Source organism: Nipponia nippon, unplaced genomic scaffold (genome assembly GCF_047370975.1).
Source record: "Nipponia nippon isolate SJK-2023a ecotype South Korea unplaced genomic scaffold, ASM4737097v1 scaffold_31, whole genome shotgun sequence".
Taxonomy (NCBI): domain Eukaryota; kingdom Metazoa; phylum Chordata; class Aves; order Pelecaniformes; family Threskiornithidae; genus Nipponia; species Nipponia nippon.
The window spans coordinates 2,072,328-2,095,326 of record NW_028262349.1 but is presented as its reverse complement, the minus strand read 5'-3'; the positions used below and the strand labels follow the sequence as shown (position 1 = coordinate 2,095,326).

The following is a 22,999-nucleotide window of genomic DNA, read 5'->3' as shown; positions in this document are numbered from 1 at the left end:
AGTGATGGGAACAGGGATGCTTTAATGTAAATGAATAAAGTGATGGGAACAGGGATGCTGGCTGCTCTTCCCACGCAATTAGGCGGGGGTCTCTGACGGCACGGGGTGAGCAGAGACCAAAGCCCCACAGCGGGTCGCCTTCAACCGGGGGTCCCACAGCTCGGCCCCCCCTCCACAGGCGACTGGCCGGGAGCTGACTCCATAAGGATTTACCAGTAAATGCTTATGGCTTTCCGGGGCTGGGCCAGCCCCATCCCCGCCCTGCCAGTGGCTGCCGTGGCGGGTGAGTAATGCCTGGGCGATGCTCCCAGAGACCTTTGAGTTGTTTGTGTCCTTGAGATGGGTGCTGGGCTCAGCCTTGACCCCCTGGGCGGGACGTCCAGCCGGGACGTGGATGCTGCCCAATTTCCAGGTACCTCTGGCCGTGGGACCCTGCGGACACCAAGGGGTGGGGGGAATCCTGGCTCCCCTGGGGCTGTGCCACCGCAGGGGTCGGTGCCACACGTTGTGTCCCCAAGGGACTCACCACAGCTGGACGGGGTGGCTCTGCTGGTTGCAGCTCCTCTCTGCTCTGTCCCCTCTTCCAGCATGTCCGGGGGTACTCTGGGCTGCCCGGCCCCTCGGCAGGTCCCCGTGGGGAGCTGGGCTTGTGGGACGTGGGATATGGGGACCTCCACTCTGGGGACAGGGTCTTTGGGGACCAGGACTTGAGGGACACAAGTTATGGGGACCTCCACTCCGGGGACATGGACTTGAGGGACCTGGGCTTCAGCAACCTCCACTCTGGGGACCTGGGCCAAAGCGACATGGGCTCTGGGGACCTTTTCTTGAGGGTCCTGGTCCCTCGGGACCCCTGCTCTGGGGACAGGGGCTCTGGAGACCTTTTCTTGAGGGTCCTGGTCCCTCGGGACCCCTGCTCTGGGGACAGGGGCTCTGGGGACCTGTCCTTGAGGGTCCTGGTCCCTTGGGACTCCCGCTCTGGGGACAGGGGCTCTGGGGACCTGTCCTTGAGGGTCCTGGTCCCTTGGGGCCCCCGCTCTGGGGACAGGGGCTCTGGGGACCTGTCCTTGAGGGTCCTGGTCCCTTGGGGCCCCTGCTCTGGGGACAGGGGCTCTGGGGACCTGTCTTTGAGGGTCCTGGTCCCTCGGGACCCCTGCTCTGGGGACAGGGGCTCTGGAGACCTTTTCTTGAGGGTCCTGGTCCCTTGGGACTCCCGCTCTGGGGACAGGGGCTCTGGGGACCTGTCCTTGAGGGTCCTGGTCCCTTGGGGCCCCCGCTCTGGGGACAGGGGCTCTGGGGACCTGTCCTTGAGGGTCCTGGTCCCTTGGGGCCCCTGCTCTGGGGACAGGGGCTCTGGGGACCTGTCTTTGAGGGTCCTGGTCCCTTGGGACCCGCGCTCTGGGGACAGGGGCTCTGGGGGCTCCAGGGACTTTCCCCAGGGACCTCTAGCCGCAGGCAGCTCCTTCGGGTTAATGTTTACAGCCGCCCCTGCGCTACCGACACCCCTTATCGGGGCTGTCAGTGCCATGAGCAGATAACGAACCGCGGCTCTGCTCAGCCGCTGCCACCCCACTGCTGCTGCTGCCAGAGGGACGGATCCAGCCCGCAACAGCACCAGGCCGAGGCTCAGCGCCGGGGCAGCCCCCCCGTGTCCTGCCCAGGGCTCCCAGCAGACCATGAGCTACACAGGTAGTTTAAGATAATTAAACCATTTAATGGGGCACGGTGGAGCATCATAAGGGCCAAAGCTCAGTGGACTCACGCAGAGCCGGGGGGAGGGACACCTGGCCAAGCCATGGGGTCCCCATGTCCCCAGGCTGCCGGGCCCCTTGGGGTGCACAACCGGGCAGCAACGGGCTCAGGGATCTTGCCAGGAACATTAAAAAAAAGGGGGCTTTTCCTCTGTTCCCCAAACTGGCAGGTTTAGCAGGAAAAGGGGGTGCAGGTGACAGCAGGGTTGGTCCCGGTGCCCGGATGTCCCCAACTGCCGGCACGTCCCCAAGTGCACACGCACCCTGAGGCTCTCCATCAGCAGCCGAAAAGGGAAGAGGAACCATGTGCCGCGGTCACCCCACGGCCCCCCTCTCTGCCAGACGGCCCCGGGGGGGCCCCACGCATGTCTGCGGCCAGGAAGGCTCTGGCGTGCCGGCTGCCGGCGGATGCTGCGCTGAGGTGTCCCTGCGGTCGGTGGCCACCGGCCCCGGGAGGAAGCACCAGCCCTCAGCCCTCGCCCTGCAGTGGGAACTGGGGTGAAGGAGGGGGCTGGAGCGGGGTGGATTAAAAATAACCTCCCCTGAGAAAGGCGTCTCTGGCAGGATGTGTGCGCGGGGACCACGCGTGTCCCCGTCCCGGCCATGGGGAGACCCAGGGAGCCCTCATCCATGGGGAGCGCCCATCCCCGTCCCCTCTGGGCTGGGGGGCCACCAGGGAAACCCCCGGGGAGAAGCACTGTTGGGAGCCAGAGCTTCACCCCCGCAGCCCCCCGGCCCCCCCGGCCCCTCACTGGTTGGGGATGATGTAGATGTTGTCCTCGCCAGGCCTCTGCGTGTTGGCGTAGATGGGCTGGTCCCCGCAGACGGCGTCGCTCTCCAGGAAATAGTCGTCATCCACCGGAACCTGGGGGCTGGGGGGCACAGAGGGGTGGCACCCACCACACCGTGCCCAGAGATGGGACGGCTCGGGGGTGGCTGGTCCCCAACGGGGGAGCAAATGCCATGGGGCAGCTCTGGGGGTGCGGGTGGGGGGAAAGGGCTCAGCCCCAGCAAGCGCCAGGGCCTTGGGGGTGGTGGGATGGGACAGCAGGGGATGGCATGGGGGGCACCGCGGGGGGTGGCACGGGATGGGCTGGCGTGGGATGAGGCGGCATGGGTCTGGACAGCATGGCACAGCATGGATGGCACAGCATGGGATGGGATGGGATGGGATGGGATGGATGGCACAGCACGGCATGGCACAGCATGACGTGGCATGGTACAGCACAGCAGGGGAGGTGATGGGACATGCCCCGAGCAGCCGGTCCCCGTGCCGGAGCCTCACCTGTACTGCTCCTCCTGCCATCCCGGCCTCCAGCCCCGCGTGGCGGCCGGGGCGGTGCAGGGGCTCACGAAGACGTTTTCATAGTCCGGCGCGGCGGCGGCATCGGTGGTGCCGATCTCAGCGGCCCGGCTGATGTAGCGGGGCTGCCCGTGGGCTGTGGTGGACTCCCGCTTCCCCCACCCTGTGCCAGCAGCAGCGGCAGCCGTTTTCCTCCGCCAGTAGCAAACCACGGCGGTGACCGCCAGCAGCACGGCCACCGCGCTGGCAGCCCCGGCCAAGCCGGCTGCCAGCCACGTGCTGCCCTGGCATTCCCGGGCGTGGAAATCAGTGGCATTGAGGACATCATGGTGGGACGTGAAGCAGTGGCACTGGAGCAGCGTGCAGTTGGGCTGGGAGCAGGCGCAGGGTGCCAGGACGCTGCCCACCACGTCGCAGCGGCACGGCACAGCCAGGAAGCGCAGGCTGGCCTGGAAGGCGGTGCGGGGCACGGCGGGCAGGGGGTTGCCCTCCAGCCTCAGTCTCTCCAGAGCCGTGGCGTTGGTAAAGAAGCCGGCGGGCAGCTCCCGTAGCTGGTTGTGCTGCAGCTGGAGATTCCGCAGCCCCTGCGCTTGGCTCAGGAAGGTGGCCGGCAGCTCCTGCAGCCGGTTGTACGACAGGTCCAGCTCCTCCAGCTGCGGCCTGACGCAAGCTGAGGGGCTCAGGGTGTCAATGCTGTTATGGCTCAGCTGCAGCCGGCTCTGCTGCTGGAAGAGGTCCCAGTCCAGCTCGGTGCATCGATGGATGCTCTTGGTCAAATTCAGCTCGGTGAGGGTGCCCGGCGGCACGGTGAAGCAGGGTGCCGCGGGGCGCAGCAGCAGCAGCAGCATTAGGGGGGCCGCAGGCTGCCCCATGGCTCCTCCACCCCAGTGGGTGCCTGGGTGGGAAACGGGGGGTCAGCAAGACCCGCCTAAGCAGACCCCCATTCCCGCTGAGCGTGCCGGTTTCCCCCTCCCAGTGCAAACCAGTGCAGCCCAGTCTGGCACCCACCCTGCTCCCTCTCTCTCCGGGCAGGGCAGCACCCGAGGGTCCCGGAGGGTGGTTTTCTGCCCGCCCCCCCCGGCCCCAGCACCCCAACTCGCCTGCGCTCCGGCCGCCTCTCTGCCTGTTGCAGGCAGGGGTGCGGGAAGAGGAACAGGCGGGTCCCGCTGTCCCGTGTCACCCTGACAGGGCGTAGCCGGCCCCGGGGGCGCAGGGGGGCAGCACCCCCTGCCTCTGCACCCCCCAGCCACTGCTGGACCCCCTGACCCTTTCCTGGGGTGCTGCAGGGCTCTGCCCTGGGGTGCTGCAGCGGTGCTGCTCCCTGCCCGAGGGGCCTGGGGGGAGCCCGGGGGGGTTCAGGGCTGGGGGGGGCCCGGCTGGTGCTGAGCATCCCCACGGCCTTGCTGGGGGACCCCGGCCCTGTGGCCCCTGTGCCCTGGGAGCACCCAAGCGGGTGGCTCCCACGTCCCCCCCAGGCACACGCAGACATGCACACACATGCACACGGCGGCACGCTTGCACACGCATGGAGGTGCACATGTGCTGGGTGCTCGCACACGCACCCCACATACGATGGCACACGCGTGCACAATCGCGGCGCCCGTCGGAGCGGGGGGTCCCCGTCAGGGTCTTAACGATGTGTCGGTGCAATTAATGCAGCGGCCCAGGTGGGGCGTGCGGGCAGGATCGGGCCCTCCCGGGGGTCTCGACACCCGTGGGGAGCCCCCCTGCTTGCGAGGGGACCCCAGGGCCGGGGCGGGAGGGCTCCGTGCGTGGGTGTGTGTCCCTGTCCCCGTCTCAGTGTTCCCCGTGTCCGCATCCCTCTGGGTCTGTCCCCATGTCCGTGCCCCCCCCGTGTCCGTGCCCCCCCATGCACCTGTGTCTGCCACCCCTGTCCGTGTCCTGTGTCCACCCCCCCGTGTCCGTGTCCCTCCATGCCTACCCCTTCGCCTCCACGTCCCTCTGTGCCCACCGTGGCCCTGGCCGTCCCCTCGGGTCAGTGTCCGTCCGTGTCCATCCCCTCGTCTGCGTGTCCCTCCACCCTCCCACATCCGTGTCCCTCCGTGTCCACCGTGTCCGTGCCCGCCCCCTGGTGTCCGTGTCCCTCCATGGCCGCCCCCTCACCTCTGTGCCCACCCTCTCGCGTCCGTGTTCACCGTGGCCGTGTCCATCCCCTCGTGTCCGTGTCCCTCCATGTCCACCCCCTCCCCTCTGTGCCCACCCTCTCATGTCCGTGTCCCTCTGTGTCCGTGTCCATCCCCTCGTGTCCATGTCCCACTCATGCCCGTGTCCCTCCATGTCCACCCCCTCCCCTCTGTGCCCACCCTCTCATGTCCGTGTTCCTCTGTCACCACCGTGTCCGTGTCCATGTCCCCCTCGTGTCCGTGCCCCCCCCACCTCCGTGTCCCTCCATGCCCCTCCATGCCCTCCCCCGCCCCTCCGCGCCCCCCTCATGTCCGCGTCCCCGTGTGCGTGTCCATCCCCTCGTGTCACTCCCCCTCCATGCCCACCCCCTCCCCTCCGCGCCCCCCCTCATGTCCGCATCTCCGTGGGCCCATCCCCTCGTGTCACCCCCCTCCATGCCCACCCTCTCCCCCCGGTCTCCCCCCCTCCCCGCCAGCCCCCCCCTCCCCGCGCGGTCCCCACCCCCTCCTCCGCGCTGCCATCGCCCCTTTAAGAGCGGCGGCGCGGGCGGGGGGGCGGCGTTGCTGGAACAGCCGGGCGGGGGGAGGCGGCGGCGCGGGGACCCCGGCCCGGCGCGGCGGTTTCAAGCTCCCCCGCGGGCGCGGGGCCGGAGCCGCCGGGGCCGGGGCCGGGGCCGGGGCCGGGATGGCGGCGGGGAAGCGGGACCGGGACCGGGGCCGCTGACAGCCGGTGCCGCGCCGCCGCCCCAGCATGTACGCCAAGGGCAAGGGCTCCGGCGTGCCCTCGGACGGCCAGGCCCGCGAGAAGTGAGTGCGGCGGGGGCGGGAGCGGGGCCGGGGGCGCGGAAGTTTGCCGGGGCGGCCGCCGGGGGAGCGGGGACGGAGGAGGAGGGGGGGGGGGGGAGCGGGGGGCGGGCGGACCCCCGCGGCCCCGCCCCGCCGGGGCGCACCGGCAGCCGCCGCGGGGCAGCGGGAGCCGTCGGGGCTCAGCCGGACACCGGGGCACCGGCAGCCGCGATGTGCCCCCGGGCACTGCCGTCCCCCGGGGCACCGGGGTGCCCCCCCCCCCCGGGGTCCCCCCCCCCCGAGTACTGCCATTCCCCGGGGCACCGGGAGCCGCGATGTGTCCCCGGGCCGTGCCATCCCCCCGGGCACCGGGAGCCGGGGTCCCCCCCCTCCTCGGGCATTGCCATCCCCCCGGGATACCGGGGTGCCCCCCGGGCATCGCCATCCCCGGGGCCACCGGGAGCCAGGATGTCCCCCCGCCCCGGCCGTGCTATCCCCCCGGGGCACCGGGATGCCCCCCTGCCCCGGGCCGTGCCATCCCCCCGGGCACCGGCAGCATGACCCGGCATCCCCGGCTGTGCCCGTCCCCGCCGTGCCCCGATGCTCGGGGCCACCGCTGTCCCCGGTGGGGGCCTCACCCGTCCCCCGGGCACCTGCTGGAGCCGGGGGGCTGCACCCCACAACGGCCCCCAAGCCCGGCCGCCCCCGTGGGGTCCCTGCGGGTCCTGTTCCCCGCTGCCGGGGGGCGATGGAGCACGGGGGACGGGTCCCCGGCGTCCCCCAGAAGGTCCCGGGCCAGGGGACACCCACGGTGGCACTCGCCCCTCGGCCACATCCTGCGTGGGACGTGTCACCCATCTCATCCCACCGACGGGAACCGGGGTGGCCACCCCGGTGATAGGGCCGCTTGCTGTGGAGAGGCACCCGGTGTCACCGATGGGACTTGGTGTCACCCTGATGCCCGTGGGGGTCCCTCGCAGGGAGGTGACATCAAATCCCCCTCGTTAATTCTTCACGCACTTAGTGGGGGCTCCATCCTGACTGCCCCCAGCGTCAGGGTCCCCCCTTCGGGGGTCTGTCGGAGGGGGGTGTCACCGTGCCGCTCTGGCAGTGACGGCCGTGGGGATGCCGTCCCCTCAGCAGGGCGCCCCGGGGGCGCTGGGTCCCTGGGGGGGGTCGTGCCCGGCCCTGACACCCTGACCCCGTCCCCGCAGGCTGGCGCTGTACGTCTACGAGTACCTGCTGCACGTGGGGGCCCAGAAATCGGCCCAGACCTTCCTGTCGGAGGTAAGAGGGGGGGCAGCACCGCCGGGCCCCCCCATCCCATGGGCTTGGGGCCCTGCAGCCCCCGCAGCTCCCTGTGCCCATCCCCGGGGTGTCGGGCCTGGTGCGGCCATGCCTGACCACCCTCCCCGTGCCCCTCTCTGCAGATCCGATGGGAGAAGAACATCACGCTGGGCGAGCCCCCCGGCTTCCTGCACTCCTGGTGGTGGTGAGTTGGGGCGCGGGGGGGCCGGGAGCGGGGCTGGACCCCCCCCACCCCCGGCGGTGGGGCTGGGAGTGGGGCTGGGGGCTGCCCCCCCTTACACGCTGCCGCCACATCACCTCGTACCCCATAAACCTGCCGCTCTGCTTTTCCCATCAGCGATTTGGGGGCCCCCCCTCGCCCTCACATCCCGGCTACGCCCCGGCCCCCCCGCCCGGCCCCTCCAGATGGATCCAATTTGGCACCGAGCGTGGGCTGGGGGGGGTCCCAGCCCGGGGCTGGACCCCCCGCACCGGGGGGGCCCCAGCAGAGCGCCCCGGGGGGCGATGGGGATGCCGGATGGTGCGGGGGGGGGGTGTCATACCGGGGGGCTCGCCCTGGTGTGGCCGTGCCGGCGAAGGGGGGCTCAGCGGGGCGCAGGATGCGGCCGTGCCGGGCGCCGCGGTGTCGCCACCGCCGCATTTAGCCATTTCCAATAAACGATTAGTTGGTGATTTATGGGGGGGGGGGGGCGGATAGCAGAGCGGGGGGCACAGCGCCTTCCAGCCCCTTAACCCTCCCGCTGCCGGCACCCGGCCACCGCACCCCAAATCTGGAGGGAGCACCCAGAAACAGTGCTGGGGGGGGCACACACGCACCACCGGCCCCTCCGCCATCCCATGCCCACCCCGGCACCCAGGGCGGGGGGCGCGGGCGGCAGGACCCCCCCATCCCGCCCCGAGATGCTGCAGCCTGATGTAAAGTCCCAGGAATTTGTGCTCCGGCCGTAGCGACCGTTTCCAGGGAAAACAGGCGGCAGCGCCGGAGCCAGGAGGCCCCCGCCGCGCCGGGGGGGACACACAGCACCGGCCCCGGCCCCCCCACCCCGCCGGCCGTTGGTGACACGAGTGTGGCCGGGCTCAGGCGGTGGTGGGGGACGTGCCGCGGGGCATGGCGGGTGAGGGCGGTGTGGGGGGACAGGGACACATCTCGGGGGGGGTCCTGACCCGCTGTCCCCCCCCCACTCCAGCGTCTTCTGGGACCTGTACTGTGCCGCTCCCGACCGCCGGGAAACCTGTGAGCACTCCAGTGAGGCCAAAGCCTTCCACGACTACGTGAGTACCGCGGGGCTGGGGGGTCTCCATGCCCCGCTGCCCCCCGCTGCCGGTGAGACCCCCGTGCCGAGGATGCCGGCGGTGGGGGGGTTAAAGCTGGCTCTGCCAGCCCCTGCCTCGCCAGCCTGGGTGACCTATTTTGCAGGGCGGCGAGGGGGGGTTAATCCCTGGGGGCCTGGCTCAGCCCCCCCGCCCCCAGGGTCCCCGGCGTGCCCACCCCCTGCCGCTGACCCCACGGGGGACAGGGGCCCCTGGATCTGGCCCCGTCCCGTGGGCCCTATCCTGTGGTGTGGGCAAAGTAACAGGCTCTGGGCGCCCAAGCAGGGAGCACCCCAGTGGGTTTGGGGTCCCCCCCACCTCACCCCGGTGCCCTGAGGGGCCACCGCGGTCCTGGGCCTCAGTGGGACCCCCCCCAACCACCGGTGGGACCCCCCAGCCACCGGCAGCTCTGCTCCTTATCGACGCCAGCCTTCGGCGAGTTAATCATTGGCACAGAGTCAACAGCCCGGCTGCCCGCGTGTGCCTGCTCCTGCCGGGGCTGCAGGCAGGGCTGCAGGCAGGGCTGCAGGCAGGCGCGGGGGGGACAGGGGGTGGCAGGAGGGGAACTGGGTCCTGGCACGGTGGGGACCCGCTGGGGGGGCTGCGGGGGGCACCGTGCCCCGGGATGGGGATGGTGCATGGGCCCAGGGGTGTGGGATGCTGCGGGATCCGTGGTGCCGCAGGATGCAGTGGGATCCACGATGCTGTGGTGTGCAGGGTGCCACGGGATGCGGGATGCTGTGGGATCCACGATGCTGTGGGACGCACGGTGCCAGGCCGTGTGGGATGCTGTGGGATACATGGTGCTGTGCAGTGGGAGATGCTCTGGGGTACGCGGTGCTGAGGGATGCAGGATGCTGTGGGGTCCAGGATGCTGTGGGATGCTGTGGGATACACAGTGCCCTGGTGGTCAGGCTGCCGTGGGATGCAGGAGGCCACAGGGCACACGCTGCCCCCGACCCTCTCCCCATCCCACCAGAGTGGGGCCGGAGCCGCTCCCCCTGCCCCCCCTGGGTGCTCAGCACCCCACAACAGCACCCAGCTTGGGTGGGGGGGGTGACCACGCTGCCCTCTGGGACGCCCGTCACCGCTGCGGGGACGTCGGGTCACCGTGGGTGTGCGTGGGCACGTGTGTGCCTGCACCAGCACCGCGGGGGCTGCCAGGGCTGCAGCAGGGCCCCCCCCTCGCCGCCCCCGGCCCCTGGCGCGGCGCAGAGCTGATTTCCATGCTGGAATTAATGAGGCTGCCGGTGCGGTGACGCCGGGGACGCGGCGCGGGTCAGGCAGCGTTGCCATGGCAGTGCTGCCTGGCAGGCAGAGCCGGGGCGCTGGGGACCGCTCAGGGGGAGCCCCCGCAGCTCCCACACTGCACCCCATGGGATGCCAGGCACAACCGCATCCCCATCCCTGTGCCCACCGACCACTGTGGCCAAACCGGTACCTATGGGGTGAATTGGGGCTCCCCGGGATGGAGCAGGTGCTCCTCGCCTTCCCATGGGTGCTGCTGGGTTGGCCACCCCAGGGTGCATGGGGACCCCCCCCCGTGAACATCGTGGGGATGGTGACCCCTCATCACGGGGGTCCGGTGGGGTCTGACCCACGTGCGGCAGCGGGGAGGAGCGGGGGCAGCAGCTGGCCCCGCAGCGGGATTTGGGGTCTCCCCCCGAGGTGCAGTGGCATGAGGAGCCCCCAGCCTGTGCCTCCCACCCCATGTCCCCCCCTTGTCTCCCTCCTGACCTTGAGCCTGCAGGAGGAGCCGAAACTCCCCAACCTGTTGCCATGGCAACTCTGCTTTGCATCACTGAGTGATGGGGGGGGCCCAATTCAGTCCCCGCCATGGGGGGGGGCAGCACCGACCCCCTTGTGGGGCTGGAGCTGGGGGGCAGCACCATCCCCGTGCTGTGGAGCAGGAGGGGGGGTCCCCAAGAGGGGACAGGGCCTGACCCCCCAGGCAAAGGCTGCCGTGTCACCCATGGGGCAGCTCTGTGGGCGCTGGATTGGCCCCACGGCTGTGGGGTGACGCTGCTGCCATCGTGCCCTTCACCCCTCTCGGCACCCCTCAGGGGATGGGGACAGACCCTCCATGGGGCGGCTGCTGGCCGGGGACGGTGTGCCATGCTGGGGTGGGCGAGGGGGGGTGGGCACCGTGATGGCTTTGTGATGGCTCTGTGATGAGCACCATGATGGGCTCTATGGTGGGACCGTGGTGGGACCATGGTGAGCTCCGTGATGGCTCTGTGTTGGGCACCATGATGGGCTCTGTGGTGGGACCGTGGTAGGCTCTGTGCTGGCTCCCTGCTGAGCTCCGTGGTGGGACCGTGGTGGGCTCCCTGATGGGCCCCATGCTGGGCACCGCCAGCCCTGCGCCACCCCTGTCACCCCAAACATCCCCGGGGTGTCCCCACCCCGCAGGGGCTCCCCATGTCCCACCCTGACCCCAGAGCCCAGCATCCCCTGGTAGGCTAGGGCACCATCCCCTACCACAATGGGGGCCAAGGGGTTAACAAGGAGGGATGCTGGGGGGCGCAGGGTGCTGGGGGCGGTTTGGGGTGAGGGGGGGGCTGTGTCTGCCGCCCCCAGTCCCCCCCAGGGCCCCCCAGGCGCTGTTGGTTTTGGCTGCCTGCACAGGCTCCCATTGTCTTGCAAATGATCCCTGGGGCTGGGGAGTGCCTGGGGCCGGATCCTGCAGCTGGGAAATGAGGCTGGGGGCCCTGGGACCCCCCTCCAGCCCCAGGCCCCAGAGGCGCCAGGCCCCAGCGTGGCCACGCCGTGGGGCGGGGACCCCCGGCTGGGTGCCCCTGGGCACCCGCTGTCACCCGTGTGCCTGGCATCACCCGTGTGCCTGGCGTCACCCGTCTCCCAGGCATGACCCGCGTACATGGCGTGAGCCGTGGGCCCGGCGTGACCCGTGTGCTGGCGTGACCCCCGGGCCCACCGCGGGAGCCCCCGGGGTCTCGCCCTCCCCAACCAGCATCCCCATCCCCATTTCCACGCCGGCAACACCCATGGGTTCTCCCATCGGTGGGTGATCCCCCCCCTCCAAACACAGCCGGGGCCCCCCTCTCCCCGCAGGGCTGGCAGCGGGCTGGGGGGCCGTGGGGCGGCTGGGGCCCCCCGGGTGAAGGGGGCAGCGCGAGGTTCCCCCCCTTCTCCTCCTCCCCTACAAATTGAAACCAGTTGTGGCGGAGGGGCCGAGCCGGAAAGCCGGCACATTCCTTCCCTTAACAGCTCCCCTCGGACGGGGCCAGCAGGCGAGTGGGGCCAGGGCCCCCTGCCCGCGCCCCCCGGCCCAGCCAGCCCCCCCGGGTTCCCCCCGCGGCCGGCTGCAGCCCCCCGGCCCCCCCAGTTTGGCTGGGAGAGGAGCGTGCTGGGTTCTCCCCCCGCTGCCCTCTTGCTCGCGCAGGGCGAGCTCAGCCGGCTCGCTTGGCGTGACCGCGTTGGTTTGGGTGCTCGGTGGCTGGTTGGGGACATGGGGACAGGGTGGCCCTGGGGCTGGAGGCAGATGGGACACACCGATGGCCCCAAGCCACGAGGGCTGGCCAGCCCCGGTCCCCCCGGTGCTGCGGCACAGATGTACTGGGGACAGGGTGCAGCTGCGGAGGCCGGATCCGGCACTGCCTGCTCCCCCGTGGGGTGCCGGGGTGGGGGCAGCTGGGGGGGGGGGCTGCTGGGGGACCCCCCGGTGCTGAGCTCTTCTTTCCCCGCAGAGCGCGGCGGCAGCTCCCAGCCCAGTGATGGGGAACCTGCCCCCCGGCGAGGGCATGCCGGGGGGACCCATGCCCCCCGCCTTCTTTCAGGTACCACCCTGCCTGCACTGTGCCTGTGCCCCCCTGCCTGCGCTGCCTGCGGGGTGCGGGCAGGGCTGGGTGGGGACGGGGGGGGGCTCGGTGGTCCTGGGGGTGTCATCCTGCTGCGTGTGCTTGTGCGCGTGTGAGCACACGTGTGTGAGCGTGCATGCGTGTGTGTGAGCACGCATGGCAGCATGCACGGACGCATATGTGTGCGAGCATGTGTGTGAGCGTGCATGCATATGTGCACATGTATGTATGCATGCATGCGTGTGTGAGCGTGCAAGTGCGCGAGCATCATGTATTTGTGCTCCCAGCGTGGGGTGTGAGCATGTGCGAGCGTGCCCGCGTGTCCTTGCAGAGCTCCACGTGTGCATCTGAGCACTGCATGCGTGTGTGCATGATCCAGGTGTGTGCACTGAGTGATCGTGCATGTGCATGCGTGCAAGCACGGGTGTGTGAGCGTGTGTGAGCCCGTGTGCATGCCAGGGCCCGTGCACACAGTGCTGGGGAACCCGGTTGTGCTCCCCACGCTGCGTGCAGGCGTGTGCACGACCTTAGCGTGTGCGCACGCCTGAGCCCCACGTATGCCTGCAGCCGGGGGGGGTTACACGAGCCGGGGCCCCCACCCCACGCCGCGGCACAGCCGGACACCCCCCCACCCCACTGCTGCCCCCTCCCCACGCCGCCCCGGGCTGGGGCCGGCCCCGTGTCCCACCAACACCCCCCACCGGGGTTCCCCCCCCCCCCGGGGGCCGCTGCCCCCCTCCCCAGGCCCCCCCCGCCCGTAACCGTGTTTTATTTCTCTTGAAGGGACCTGCGGGCTCTCAGCCATCACCCCACGCCCAACCTCCGCCCCACAACCCCGGTGCCCCCATGCTGGGGCCGCACAGCCAGGTAAGGCTGGGCACAGCCCGGCAGCCCCCGGCCGCCCCCAGCGCCCGCAGGAGTGCCCCGGCCCCCCCGGCCCCCCAGGGTGATGCCGCAGCCCCCCAGCCCCGGCTCACCCCCCACCCCGCTCCCTCTCTTGCAGCCCTTCATGTCCCCCCGCTACCCCGGCGGCCCCCGGCCCCCGCTGCGGATGCCAAACCAGGTGAGGTGGTTGCACAACCTCCCCCCAGACCCCCCCACGCTGAAGTGGGTGCAGACCCCTCTGGGTGGGGGTCCCGCAGCACCCTGACCCGCTGTGTCCCCCCCTCCACAGCCTCCCGTGGGTGTCCCCGGCTCCCAGCCGCTGCTGCCCAACACCATGGATCCGGCCGCGCGGTCGCAGGGTGAGTTTTGGGGGGGTCCCTGTCCCCGTGTCCCCCCCCTCCGGGTCGGTGGGGGGGTGCTGCGGGGTCTCACGCCTCCCCCCCCTTTGCACAGGGCATCCCGGCATGGGGGGCCCGATGCAGCGCATGAACCCCCCGCGAGGCATGGCCGGCATGGCCCCCCAGGTGAGGGGGGCACGGGGGACCCGGACGGGGAAATAGGGAGACAGGGATGAGGCCAGGGATACAGGGATGGGGATGGGTTTGGGGTCAGGGATACAGGGATGGGGACGGGGACAGGGATACAGGGATGGGGACGCAGATGGGGACAGGGATACAGGGATGGGGACAGGGATACAGGGATGGGGTTGAGGACAGGGACTGGGATAGGGATGGGGCTGGAGACAGGGATGGGGACAGGGGTAGGGATGGATTTGGGGACAGGGGTAGGGATGGGTTTGGGGACAGGGAGATACGGATGGAGACAGGGATGGGGTTGGGACCAGGGATGGGGACAGGGATACAGGGATGGGGACCGGAACAGGGATGGGGTTGGGGGTAGGGATACGTGGATGGGGACAGGGATGGGAATGGGAATGGGGTTGGAAACAGGGAGATATGGATGGGGTTGGGGACAGGGATGGCAACAGGGAGGCGGGGATGGGGACAGGGATAGGGATGGGGCTGGAGACAAGGATGGGGACAGGGTGACAGGGCTGGGGACAGGGAGAGGGAGATCTGGAGACAGGGATGGGGATAGAGATGGATTTGGGGACAGGGATACAGGGATGGGGATGGGTTTGGGGACAGGGAGACATGGATAGAGACAGGGGTGGGGTTGGGACCAGTGCTGGGGATGGGAATGGGGACAGGGGTACAGGGATAGGGACAGGGATAGTGATAGAGATGGGAACAGGGATGGGGACGGGGACAAGGACAGGGAGATGACAGGGAGACAATGCTGGGGTGGAGATGGGGACAGGGTCGGAGCATCCCAGTCCCCGCTGAGCCCCTGCTCTCCCCGCAGACCTACGGCAGCGGGATGCGCCCCCCCCCCAGCTCGCTGGCCGGCCCTGGCATGCCCGCCATGAACATGTAAGGCACCCGGCCCCTCCGCGCCCCCCGCCCCGCAGCTGGGCAGGGGGAGGCAGGCGGCCGCGCGGGGTGGGGGGAGCCCAGGGACCGGCAGGACCCCCCCTCACCTCTCCCCGTTGCCTTCCAGGGGCCCCGGCGGCCGCGGGCCCTGGCCGAACCCCAACGCCAACTCCGTAAGTTGGGGTGGGGAATACTGGGGGGGGAGCTGGGGCCATGGGGGTGCTGGCTCCGTGCCCCCAGTGCTGACCCCGTGCCCCCCCATGCTGACCCCCCTCCTCTTGTCCCCCCAGATCGCCTACTCCTCCTCCTCCCCCGGGAATTACGTGGTGAGTATCGGGGTGCACTTGGGGGGGGGGCCATGCTGCAGGCAAACCAGTGTGGGCCCCCCCCCCCCCAACCTGCCTCCCTCCTCTCCCCCCAGGGCCCTCCCGGGGGTGTTGGCCCCCCCGGCACCCCCATCCTGCCCAGCCCCGGAGGTGAGTGTCCGCAGGGAGCGGGACGGGACGAGGCACAGGGGTGGGGGGACACGGAGGGGGTGGAATTTGGGGTGCCATGCTCACCCCCCCTCCGGTGTGTCACCCCCCCCCCAGACTCCACCAACTCCAGTGAGAACATGTACACCATGATGAACCCCATCGGGCCCGCGGGGAACCGGCCGAACGTGAGTGACAGGGATGGGGGGGACGGGGACGGGGGCGTCCCCACATTGCTGACCCCCCCCTTCCCTTCCAGTTCCCGATGGGGCCCGGACCCGAGGGGCCCATGGGCAGCATGAGCACGATGGAGCCGCATCACATGAATGGATCCTTAGGTGGGTACCCCCACCCAACCCCACCCCGGCCAGGGGGGTGTCCCCCCGCCAGCACCCCCGGGACCTGGCCGTGGGCCCCAGCCCTGCTGCGGCCGCATCCTGCGGTCCATGAGCTCCATCTGCGGGTGGCCGGGCTCCGTGCAGGCCCCCGCTGCGGCTGGGGGGGACGGCGGGGTGGTGGCGGAGGGGGACATGGAGTGGGGGGGGGGCACTAATGCGCTGCTGTCACCCTCACAGGCTCCGGGGACATGGACGGGCTGCCAAAGGTGAGCGTGGGGTCTCTGAAACCCCGTGCGCTGGGACCCCCCCCCCCCCGCACTGGGATCCCTCCCCATGCACTGGGACGCCTGTGCATGGGCAGACCCCATAGTCCTGGGACCCCATGTACCAGGATGCCATGTACTGGGATCCCATTTATGGCCCACCCACCCCCCCCCCCCCGCACCAGGGGCCCATGCACTGGGACCCCCCCATGGACTGGGACCCCCCATGTACTGGGACTCCATTTATTGGGATCCCCATGCACTGGGACCCCCCCCATGTACTGGGACTCCATTTATTGGGATCCCCATGCACTGGGACCCCCCTCCATGTACTGGGACTCCATTTATTGGGATCCCCATGCACTGGGACCCCCCCCTCCATGTACTGGGACTCCATTTATTGGGATCCCCATGCACTGGGACCCCCCCCTCCATGTACTGGGACTCCATTTATTGCCCCCCCCCATGCACTGGGACCCCCTCCATGTACTGGGACTCCATTTATTGGGATCCCCATGCACTGGGACCCCCCCTCCATGTACTGGGACTCCATTTATTGGGCCACCCCCATGCACTGGGACCCCCCCTCCATGTACTGGGACTCCATTTATTGGGATCCCCATGCACTGGGACCCCCCCCTCCATGTACTGGGACTCCATTTATTGGGATCCCCATGCACTGGGCCCCCCCCCTCCATGTACTGGGACTCCATTTATTGGGCCCCCCATGCACTGGGACCCCCCCTCCATGTACTGGGACTCCATTTATTGGGCCACCCCCATGCACTGGGACCCCCCTCCATGTACTGGGACTCCATTTATTGGGCCCCCCATGCACTGGGACCCCCTGCCATGGACTAGGACCCCCCGTTCTATGGACTAGGACCCCATTTATTGGGACACCCATTCACTGGGAACCCCCCTGTACCATTCCCCCCCCCCACTGACATTTTTCTCCCCCTCCCCAGAGCTCCCCCAGTAACCTGGGGGCCCTGAGCAACCCCCCCGGCACCCCGCGGGACGACACCGAGCTGAGCAGCAATTTCTTAAACCCCTTCCAAAGCGACAGCGTAAGGGACCCGGCGGGGACCCCCGGGGACCCCCGGGGGGGCAGGCGGCGAGGGCGGGGGGCCCGGGGGGGGCGCGGCAGCCGGGGACGGGGGGGGACAACATCAAGGTCCCCGTGGCGGACCCCCACCACGGCAGCGGGGGGTTCGCCTTGGCCGAGCGGCCGGGAGGCGTGAGGTGGGCGGTGTGGGGGGGCAGCGGTGTGTGCCCCCCCCCCGGCCCCCCCCCCCCCACCCCGCTAACCCTCTGGTGTCTCCGCTCTCTCTAGTACTCGCCCAGCATGACAATGAGTGTGTGAGCCCAGCGCCGAGGCCGCCGACAGCCAGACGCCCACACACACCAGAGAAAAAATAATTAATAATAATTACCAACCCCCCCGCAGCCCCAGCCCCCCCCCCCAAAAACACTAAACAAAAAAAAAGTGGAAAAAAATAATAATAATTAGAAATAAGTCATGCGACTTATTTACTGCCCCCACCCAGGACAGGGACCCCCCGCCCAGCGCTGGGACACCCCCCCCCCCCAGCACCGCAGACCCCCCAGGGTGGGGGCGGGCGCTGGGGTGGGGGTCTGGCACCGTGGGGGGTGGGGGGGCTGGTGGGGGGGTGTTTTGTCCCCCTGGGGTGGTGCCAGGCCCCCCCCCAAGCATGGGGAGGGGGATTTTGGGGGGTTCAGGGCACTGTGCCCCCCCAGCATGCTGCCCAGCTGGGGCACGTGCACTTAATTGCAATTAGCTGCAATGCTAATGAGCAATCCCCCCCCCCCCCCCGCTGTCTGGGAGGGCGTGACCCCCCTCCCAGTTCTCCCAGTACCCTCCCTGCTGGGCACCCCCCCCATCCCATGGAGGGGGGGGCCCAGCCCTGCCAAAGCCCTGGGGGGCTGTACCGCCGGCCCAGCCCCCCCCCAAGCCAGGGGACCCCAGGCTGTGCTGGGGGGGGGGGGGCCAAGCCATACCCCCCCCATGGAGCACCCCCCCAAGCGCTCTAGAGGGCAGGCCCCAGTGCAGAGAGCAGCCCCCCCCCCGGCAGCGAGCCGGCCCTGGGGGGGTCCCCGGCCCCCAGCCCCGTCTGCGTGCTCAGCCAGCACTGTGATCCCCGGCCCCCCGAGCGCCAGACCGGGGCCCCCCCGCCCCCAGGGACCACTTGTAAAACTTTAATATGAAGGATTTTTTTTTTGTGTGTGTGTTTTTTTTCTGATTTTTTTTTCCTCTTTTATAACAGAAAGAACCTCAAAACCCCCGCCCCCCCCCCCCAAACTGCCGCTGCACACCCTGCCCCCCTCCCCTGTACAGCCCCGCTCCGGGGGGGCCCCGTCGTGCCCCCCGCCGAGGTGGGGGGCAGCCCCCAGCCCCCGTAGGGGTAGCGCCCACCATAGGCGTAGTCATTCTGTGTAGGGACCCCCCCATTTCTAGTCCCCAGAGCCTTTAGAGCCCCCATTGCTTATCAAAACAAAATGGGGGATCCCCCCCCAAAAAAACAATAACAAAAAAAAGAAAAAAATACAAAAAAATACAAAAAAAACCCAAAACAACAACAAAAAACCCACCCACCCCCCCTGCATCAATAAATGTAATTTGATTTTTTTTCAGAAGGCGCCGGCATTCGGCTCTGGCTTCGCCCGGGGCTGGGGGGGGCCAGGGGGGCCCCAGGAACCAGGCGAGACGGGGGGACACGATGTGCTCCGGCTTTATTGGCGCATACAAAGCTTCACAGTTTTGAGTTGACGTCGGAGCCAGGCAGCACCGAGTGCTTGGGGAGGGGGGGACGGGTCGTGGACCCCCCCCCCCCCGGACCCCAAACCCACCCCACCCCCCCCCCCCTAAAAAGCTGATATGAAATACAAAAAAGGCACCGTTAGTCGGCCCCGTCGACGTGGAGGGGGGTCCGGGGGGGTCCCGGCCGGGGGGCACCGGGGCAGGGGTGCCCATTGAGCTGGGCGGCCGCCGGCGCCTTCTTGGGGGCGAGGGGGCAGGCGGCCCCCCCGGGGCAGGCGCGCTTCGGGCTGGGCACCGGCCGCTGCATCTTGTGCTCCAGCAGCATGTGGTTCTGGGGGGGCAGCCCCAGGCAGGCCCTGGGGGGAAAGGGGGGGCTCAGGGATGGGCACCCCTCTGCTGGGGAACGGGGACGTGATGGCACCCGGCACCCTGTGTGCCAGGAGCCAGCAGTGTTGGGGACACCGCATGTTGGGCACCGGGACCTGTTGGTGTTGGGCACCCCCTCCCTGGGCACTGGGACGCACTGGTGTTGAGTACTGGGACCCATTGGTATTGGGCACCCCCTCCCTGGGTACTAGGGCCCACAGGTGCTGGGACCCATCACACTGGGCACCAGGACCCGTTGGTGTTCGGCACCCCCTGGGTATCAGGTACTGGGACCCATGGGCATTGGGCACTGGGACCCACTGGTGTAGGAGCCCTGGGCATTGGGTACCAGGGTCTGTGGGTGCTGGACACCCCAGGCATTGGGACCCGCTCGCACTGGGCACCCCAGGCACTGGGAACCAGGGACCCATCCGCGCTGGGACCTGTTGGTGCTGGGCATCGCCAGGACACCAGGACCCACCAGCAGTGAACACCCCGGGCACTGGGACCATTGCCTTCGGGCATCGCACACCAGGACGCATAGGCATTGGGCATTGGGACCCACTGGTGGCATGGGCACCGACCACCAGCACCACCCACCATTGTTGGGCACCCACAGGCACTGGGACCCACTGGTGTTGCCACCCTGGGTATCAAGCACCGGGACCTCCTGCAAGCCTTGGGTGCCACCATGGGCACCGGGGTGGGTAGGAGCTGGCACCCACGAGCACGGGGACCCCCAGGGTACCTCAAGATGTTCTCGATGCAGCTGCGCTGGCGGAAGAGGGCGTTGACAACGGGGGTGCCCTCGGGCACCAGCGGGGCCTTGCAGAGGAAGGCGACGATGGAGAGGACGCTGTGGAAGCCCTGGAACTCGGGGTCGGCCTCGGTGCAGAAGGTGACGCGCTGGCACAGCTCCGTGAGGATGGCCAGGTCCAGGATGATGGGGCTGGCCAGCAGCGAGTCCTGCGGGCACCGAGGGGCAGGGAGGGGTGAGCCACCCCCTGGGGCTGCGCCACCCCGGGGCCACCCCGGCCACCCCACCCACCTCGCACGTGTTGTGGATGACGATGGTGTTGGTGCCGCCCATCATGATCTCCGACGTGTACTCGTCCAGCGCGCGCTTGCTGTCCCCCACGTAGGGCACGTACTTGATCACCACCTGCGAAGCGACGTCCCGTCACCTCCCCGTCCCCCCCGTCGTCATCGTGTGTCCCCCCTGGCCCCCAACTCACGCAGTGGTCGGGCTTGTCCTGGGGGCCGTAGAGGACGGGGTTGGCCTGGACCGTGTCGTCCACCACATTGCTCTTGGAGATCTCCTTGGAGCGAAACTGCTGCGGGGCCGAGAGGTTCTTCCCGTCGTTGTTCCCCAGGTGGTTGTAGCTCACGATGGACTTGGTCTGGGCAGGGGGTGCAGGCAGGTCACCCCCCATCACCCCCCATCACGGGCAGGTCCCCCCCAGTGCCACCCCGTCCCCACGTACCTTGAGTCCGGCACCCACCAAGAAGTCCACCAGCACCGACTTGAGCTTGGTCTGACCCGACTTGAAGTCGTCGCCGCAGATGAAGACGCGGCGCTGGGCAGCCAGCTCCACCGCCCCCGGCACGAAGGTGTTCTGGGGGGAGCCGTTGATGTAGGCGCAGCCCTCCAGGATGCTGGCCACGGCGAAGAGCGTGGACGGGGACACCTCCAGGCCTCGCTGCGGGGACACGGGGCGGCTCAGCACCAGCAGGGCGGTGCTGCCACCCCCTCCCGGTCCCTCCCCTGTCCCCTGACCTCGATGGCCCGCAGCAGGTTGTCGGCGGTGTCGTTGAGCCCCGGCACGACGTCGCAGAAGCGCTCCGTGTTGGCCGTCCAGAGGACGATGACTTTGTCCACCCCGCTGGTCTCCTTGAAGTCCCGGATGTCCCTGCGGATCTGCTCCACCTGGGATGCCACCGAGGGGGACACATCAGCGCGGTGGCATCCCCTCCGTCACCTGTGTCCCACCGCCGCCCCACCAGGACCTGCTCAGCCATGGACCCGCGGAGGACGTTGTCCGCCCGCTCCTCCTGGTTGGCGGCGATGAACTCGGGGATGTAGATGGAGGGTCGGGGCTTCATCTTCTCCAGGTGGGGCCAGAGCTGCTCCTGCAGCGGCCAGTCCAGCACCTCCGCCCGCCGCATGGCCTCCGCCAGGTTCAGCGAGGAGATGTCCCAGCCTGGGGGACCGGGGGTGACCAACCACTCGGGGTCCCCCACCCCATCGCGGGGTCCCCCCCACGCCCCACCTACCGTCGAAGACGATGTCATTGGGGTGCACCATGGGCAGCAGGTCACGGAAAGGCACGTAGACGTCGCCGGCGGGGCCGGTGCCCAGGCAGACGGTGGAGGCTTGGAGCAGGGAGCCATAGTAGTTGGCTTTCTGGGATAGAGAACATGAGGATGAGCCACCGGCACAGGGGGGTCTCCAGCACCCCCAAACCCCCCGACCACCTCTGCAGGGGCAGGGAGGAGGTGGGGGTGCAGGACCCAGGTGCAGACGGGAACAGCTGAGCTCTGTGTCCCCATCCCTGCGGAACGCCCGGGTCCTGGGACCTCGCCGGGGTCCCACCGGGGACACCCACCTTGCGCCCCGTCTTGGTCATCCAGGACAGCCCCAACTTGTTGGCCAGCACGGCCGCCGTCACCGTCGTGCCGTTATTGCCCCCCCAGCCCACCAGCATCACCCCCAGGCGGGGGACATGCCGCCCCGTCCGGAAGGTGAAGCGGGTCGAGCACGGCCGCACCTGCGGGACAGAGACAGGGGACACGTGGGGACGAGCAGAGCCACCACCGCGCCCCCCTGCCAGCCCCCTGCCCGTACCTTGGTGACGCCATTCTCCTTGCAGACGTGCACGGTGCTGTACGTGTACTTGGCCTCGATGAAGTCCTTGCTGTATGTGACGTCGGGGCTCTCCACAAGGAATGTCTCTGCCATTGTTCCCAGAGCTGGAATAGAAGGAAATGGGTGTCAGCCCCGCAGGCCTGGCACGCCGGGCCCCCCCGGACCCCCGCCCTGCCGGGACGCGGCTCCGGCACCGCTCCCTGCCAGGCTGGGCCGCCGGTGGGGACCGTTGGCTCCCTGCCCCGTGGCCTCCCAGCGCGGCGACGGCGGCGGGGCTGCCACCGCGGCCCCTTCCCACGCGCGCCCTGGCACCGGCCACCGGCCCTGGGACAGGCGGGGAGCAGGGGGGTGACGGCCCCCCCCCGGCCCCAGGACCTCACTGAGACCCCAGCGAGCCGGGAGGTGCAGGGTCCCCGTCCTGCTCGGGGCAGGGAGGAGGCTGTCCCTGCTGTCCCCTCCCCGGGGGTGGCAGTGGGCACAGGGGGACTAGGGATGCTCCCAGGGGACATGGGGACAGGGCTGTCCCCGCTCCCTGGGGTGGCAAGGGGACACGGGGACAGGGCTGTCCCCGCTCCCTGGGGTGGCAAGGGGACACGGGCTGTCCCCGCTCCCGGGAGCACCGGGGGACGCGGGCTGACCGGGGGCACGGGGGGACACGGGCCCGGGGCCGCCCCCGCTCCCGAAGGACCAGACCCCAGACCCCCGCCCGCCCCCGCCCTCCCCGCGGGCACTCACCGGGCCGCGCCGCGCCGCGCCGGGCCGGGCGCGCTGGAGGCGGCGGAGCCGGTGCCGGTGCCGGTGCTGCCCCGCGGGGGAGGATGCGATCGCGGCTGCGGCCGCCCCGGCTCCCGCCGCTTAATCGGCTCCCAGGACCCGCCCCCCCCGCCGGCCCCGCCCCCCGCCCCGACCCCCCCGCACGTGCCCCGCCGCCACCGGCACCGGCGACCCCGGACCCCCCGACCGCCCCCCTCCCCCCCGGTCCCCCCCGGTCCCCCCCGGTCCCGGCCCCGCGGCAGGTGCGGGGCGGCCCCGGGCCCCGCCGGCGGCTCTTACCGGGGGGGCGGCGGCGGCGGCGGCGGCGGCGGCGGGAGCGGGAGGCGAAGGCGGAGGGGAGCGGCCGCTGACCCGGGAAGGGGAAGTGGCGCCGGGGCCGGGGCCCGGGCCGGGGCCGG

General features: G+C 70.0%; 3 protein-coding genes across 9 annotated transcripts; 1 reads left to right on the top strand and 2 right to left on the bottom strand.

Annotated features, from left to right (window-relative positions):
• Positions 1-301: 301 nt before the first annotated feature.
• SSBP4 (single stranded DNA binding protein 4) lies at positions 302-18,114 on the top strand. 5 transcript variants are annotated; one of them, XM_087769458.1, is made up of 19 exons: positions 302-412; positions 1,559-1,689; positions 7,199-7,271; positions 7,415-7,476; positions 8,480-8,564; positions 12,311-12,400; positions 13,205-13,288; positions 13,425-13,484; positions 13,596-13,665; positions 13,760-13,830; positions 14,672-14,739; positions 14,867-14,912; positions 15,030-15,065; positions 15,161-15,215; positions 15,330-15,400; positions 15,472-15,550; positions 15,788-15,816; positions 16,782-16,883; positions 17,150-18,113. In XM_087769458.1, exons 1-19 carry the CDS (start codon positions 302-304, stop codon positions 17,177-17,179), a joined length of 1,353 nt encoding a protein of 450 aa, XP_087625584.1. In that variant the 3' UTR covers positions 17,180-18,113. The 5 variants fall into 5 exon arrangements, with proteins under 5 accessions (XP_087625584.1, XP_087625585.1, XP_087625588.1 ...); XM_087769459.1 differs by lacking the exon at positions 13,205-13,288 and having other exon boundaries at positions 17,150-18,114; XM_087769462.1 differs by lacking the exon at positions 1,559-1,689 and having other exon boundaries at positions 325-412; positions 17,150-18,114.
• On the bottom strand, positions 2,493-5,120 carry LRRC25 (leucine rich repeat containing 25). Of its 2 annotated transcripts, none has more exons than XM_087769465.1 (3): positions 4,997-5,120; positions 3,037-3,949; positions 2,493-2,623 (listed from the first exon to the last, which is right to left on the bottom strand). In XM_087769465.1, the coding sequence occupies exons 1-3, from the start codon at positions 5,103-5,105 to the stop codon at positions 2,500-2,502; spliced, it is 1,146 nt and encodes a 381-aa protein (XP_087625591.1). In that variant the 5' UTR covers positions 5,106-5,120; the 3' UTR covers positions 2,493-2,499. The 2 variants fall into 2 exon arrangements, with proteins under 2 accessions (XP_087625591.1, XP_087625592.1); XM_087769466.1 differs by lacking the exon at positions 4,997-5,120 and adding an exon at positions 4,155-4,175.
• A 583-nt stretch (positions 18,115-18,697) lies between the features above and the next one.
• Positions 18,698-22,999, bottom strand: ISYNA1 (inositol-3-phosphate synthase 1). 2 transcript variants are annotated; one of them, XM_087769457.1, is made up of 11 exons: positions 22,881-22,999; positions 21,807-21,931; positions 21,568-21,729; positions 21,236-21,365; positions 20,969-21,162; positions 20,739-20,888; positions 20,446-20,661; positions 20,197-20,361; positions 20,010-20,123; positions 19,710-19,927; positions 18,698-18,951 (listed from the first exon to the last, which is right to left on the bottom strand). In XM_087769457.1, exons 2-11 carry the CDS (start codon positions 21,918-21,920, stop codon positions 18,735-18,737), a joined length of 1,680 nt encoding a protein of 559 aa, XP_087625583.1. In that variant the 5' UTR covers positions 21,921-21,931; positions 22,881-22,999; the 3' UTR covers positions 18,698-18,734. The 2 variants fall into 2 exon arrangements, with proteins under 2 accessions (XP_087625583.1, XP_087625582.1); XM_087769456.1 differs by lacking the exon at positions 22,881-22,999 and adding an exon at positions 22,563-22,676 and having other exon boundaries at positions 18,699-18,951.